This window comes from Penaeus monodon, chromosome 22 (assembly GCF_015228065.2).
Source record: "Penaeus monodon isolate SGIC_2016 chromosome 22, NSTDA_Pmon_1, whole genome shotgun sequence".
Classification (NCBI taxonomy): domain Eukaryota; kingdom Metazoa; phylum Arthropoda; class Malacostraca; order Decapoda; family Penaeidae; genus Penaeus; species Penaeus monodon.
In genome coordinates this window covers 38,772,315-38,773,276 of record NC_051407.1, presented here as the reverse complement: position 1 = coordinate 38,773,276, position 962 = coordinate 38,772,315, and the positions used below count along the sequence as shown (strand labels likewise).

General features: G+C 45.1%; 1 protein-coding gene across 1 annotated transcript in view; it reads right to left on the bottom strand.

Moving 5' to 3' along the window:
- Positions 1-351, bottom strand: part of LOC119587432 (histidine-rich glycoprotein-like) — a 7,629-nt gene extending 7,278 nt beyond the window's left edge. Inside the window, exon 1 of the mRNA XM_037936163.1 lies at positions 334-351. Within this exon, the coding sequence (XP_037792091.1) occupies positions 334-351 (18 nt within the window). The remainder of the gene's footprint in view (positions 1-333) is intronic.
- Positions 352-962: the final 611 nt, after the last annotated feature.

Below are 962 nucleotides of genomic sequence, written 5' to 3'. Positions count from 1 at the left end.
TTTATATGCAAAAATACATCATGAAAACATTAGATTTTAACGATGAAATACAAACATCGTCAGAGAAAAATAACCGAGAAGCAGGAGGACGAGCGGGAAGCAGGGAAACACGTGACATGAGTCCGTAATGACTCCAGCAGAGAGGGAAAGCAGGCATGATAAGGATCCATCACGAGACGAGAAAACGACGCCCAAACCGCATGCAAGGGGAAAAAGGGAACGGTCCCACGTGCGGCGGATAAATTAGGACAAAAACTAACGTTTCCCCTCAGCTTCCTGCCCCTCCCCTTAAAACCCCACTTTCCCCTCCCCTTTGCCTACCCCTCATTTTACCCTCGACAACGTTGCCATATTGTGGTCATTAAATAAACATCAAGTGTTGCTTAAATCATCGCCGTTCCGCTGGACTGAATATGTACAAGGGGAGGGGGAGGGGGGGGGGAATGTTATTGACACGCCGTGCATGTTTGGAAACGTATAAATCATCCTCATTATCTTTCGGTGTATGGTGACGGCAGAGAGTGGGACAGGACGTGCAGTGGCAAAAGTGCACGATTCACTGGTATGGTGTCAACTGCTGCTAAGTGCGGCTTAATAAGCTTGGAGCATAGTGAAGGGAATGACGTGGCGGCGGCCCTCACTGTCGGAGGAAGGTACACGTCTCGTAGCAATTCAAGAGTTAAGAATTTAAAAAAAAAATGTAAAACGGAAGAACACTAAAGAAAAGAGGAGGAAAAGAGAAGAATGTTATAAGAAAACGATAGTGCGAGTCGAGATGGTGTGATTTCTTCCACGTAATCAACATCGTTCTCTTTGGAGGAATGTTGCTCGTTGTCTCACTTGGAATCTTACGGTTAATGTTTTAGATTTGCAGAAACGATGCAGTTCCGTAAATCTCTACCTATTTCATAGATAAGGAGAGTATATAGGGGAAAAAACACGTAGGCAAATACAAACGCGCG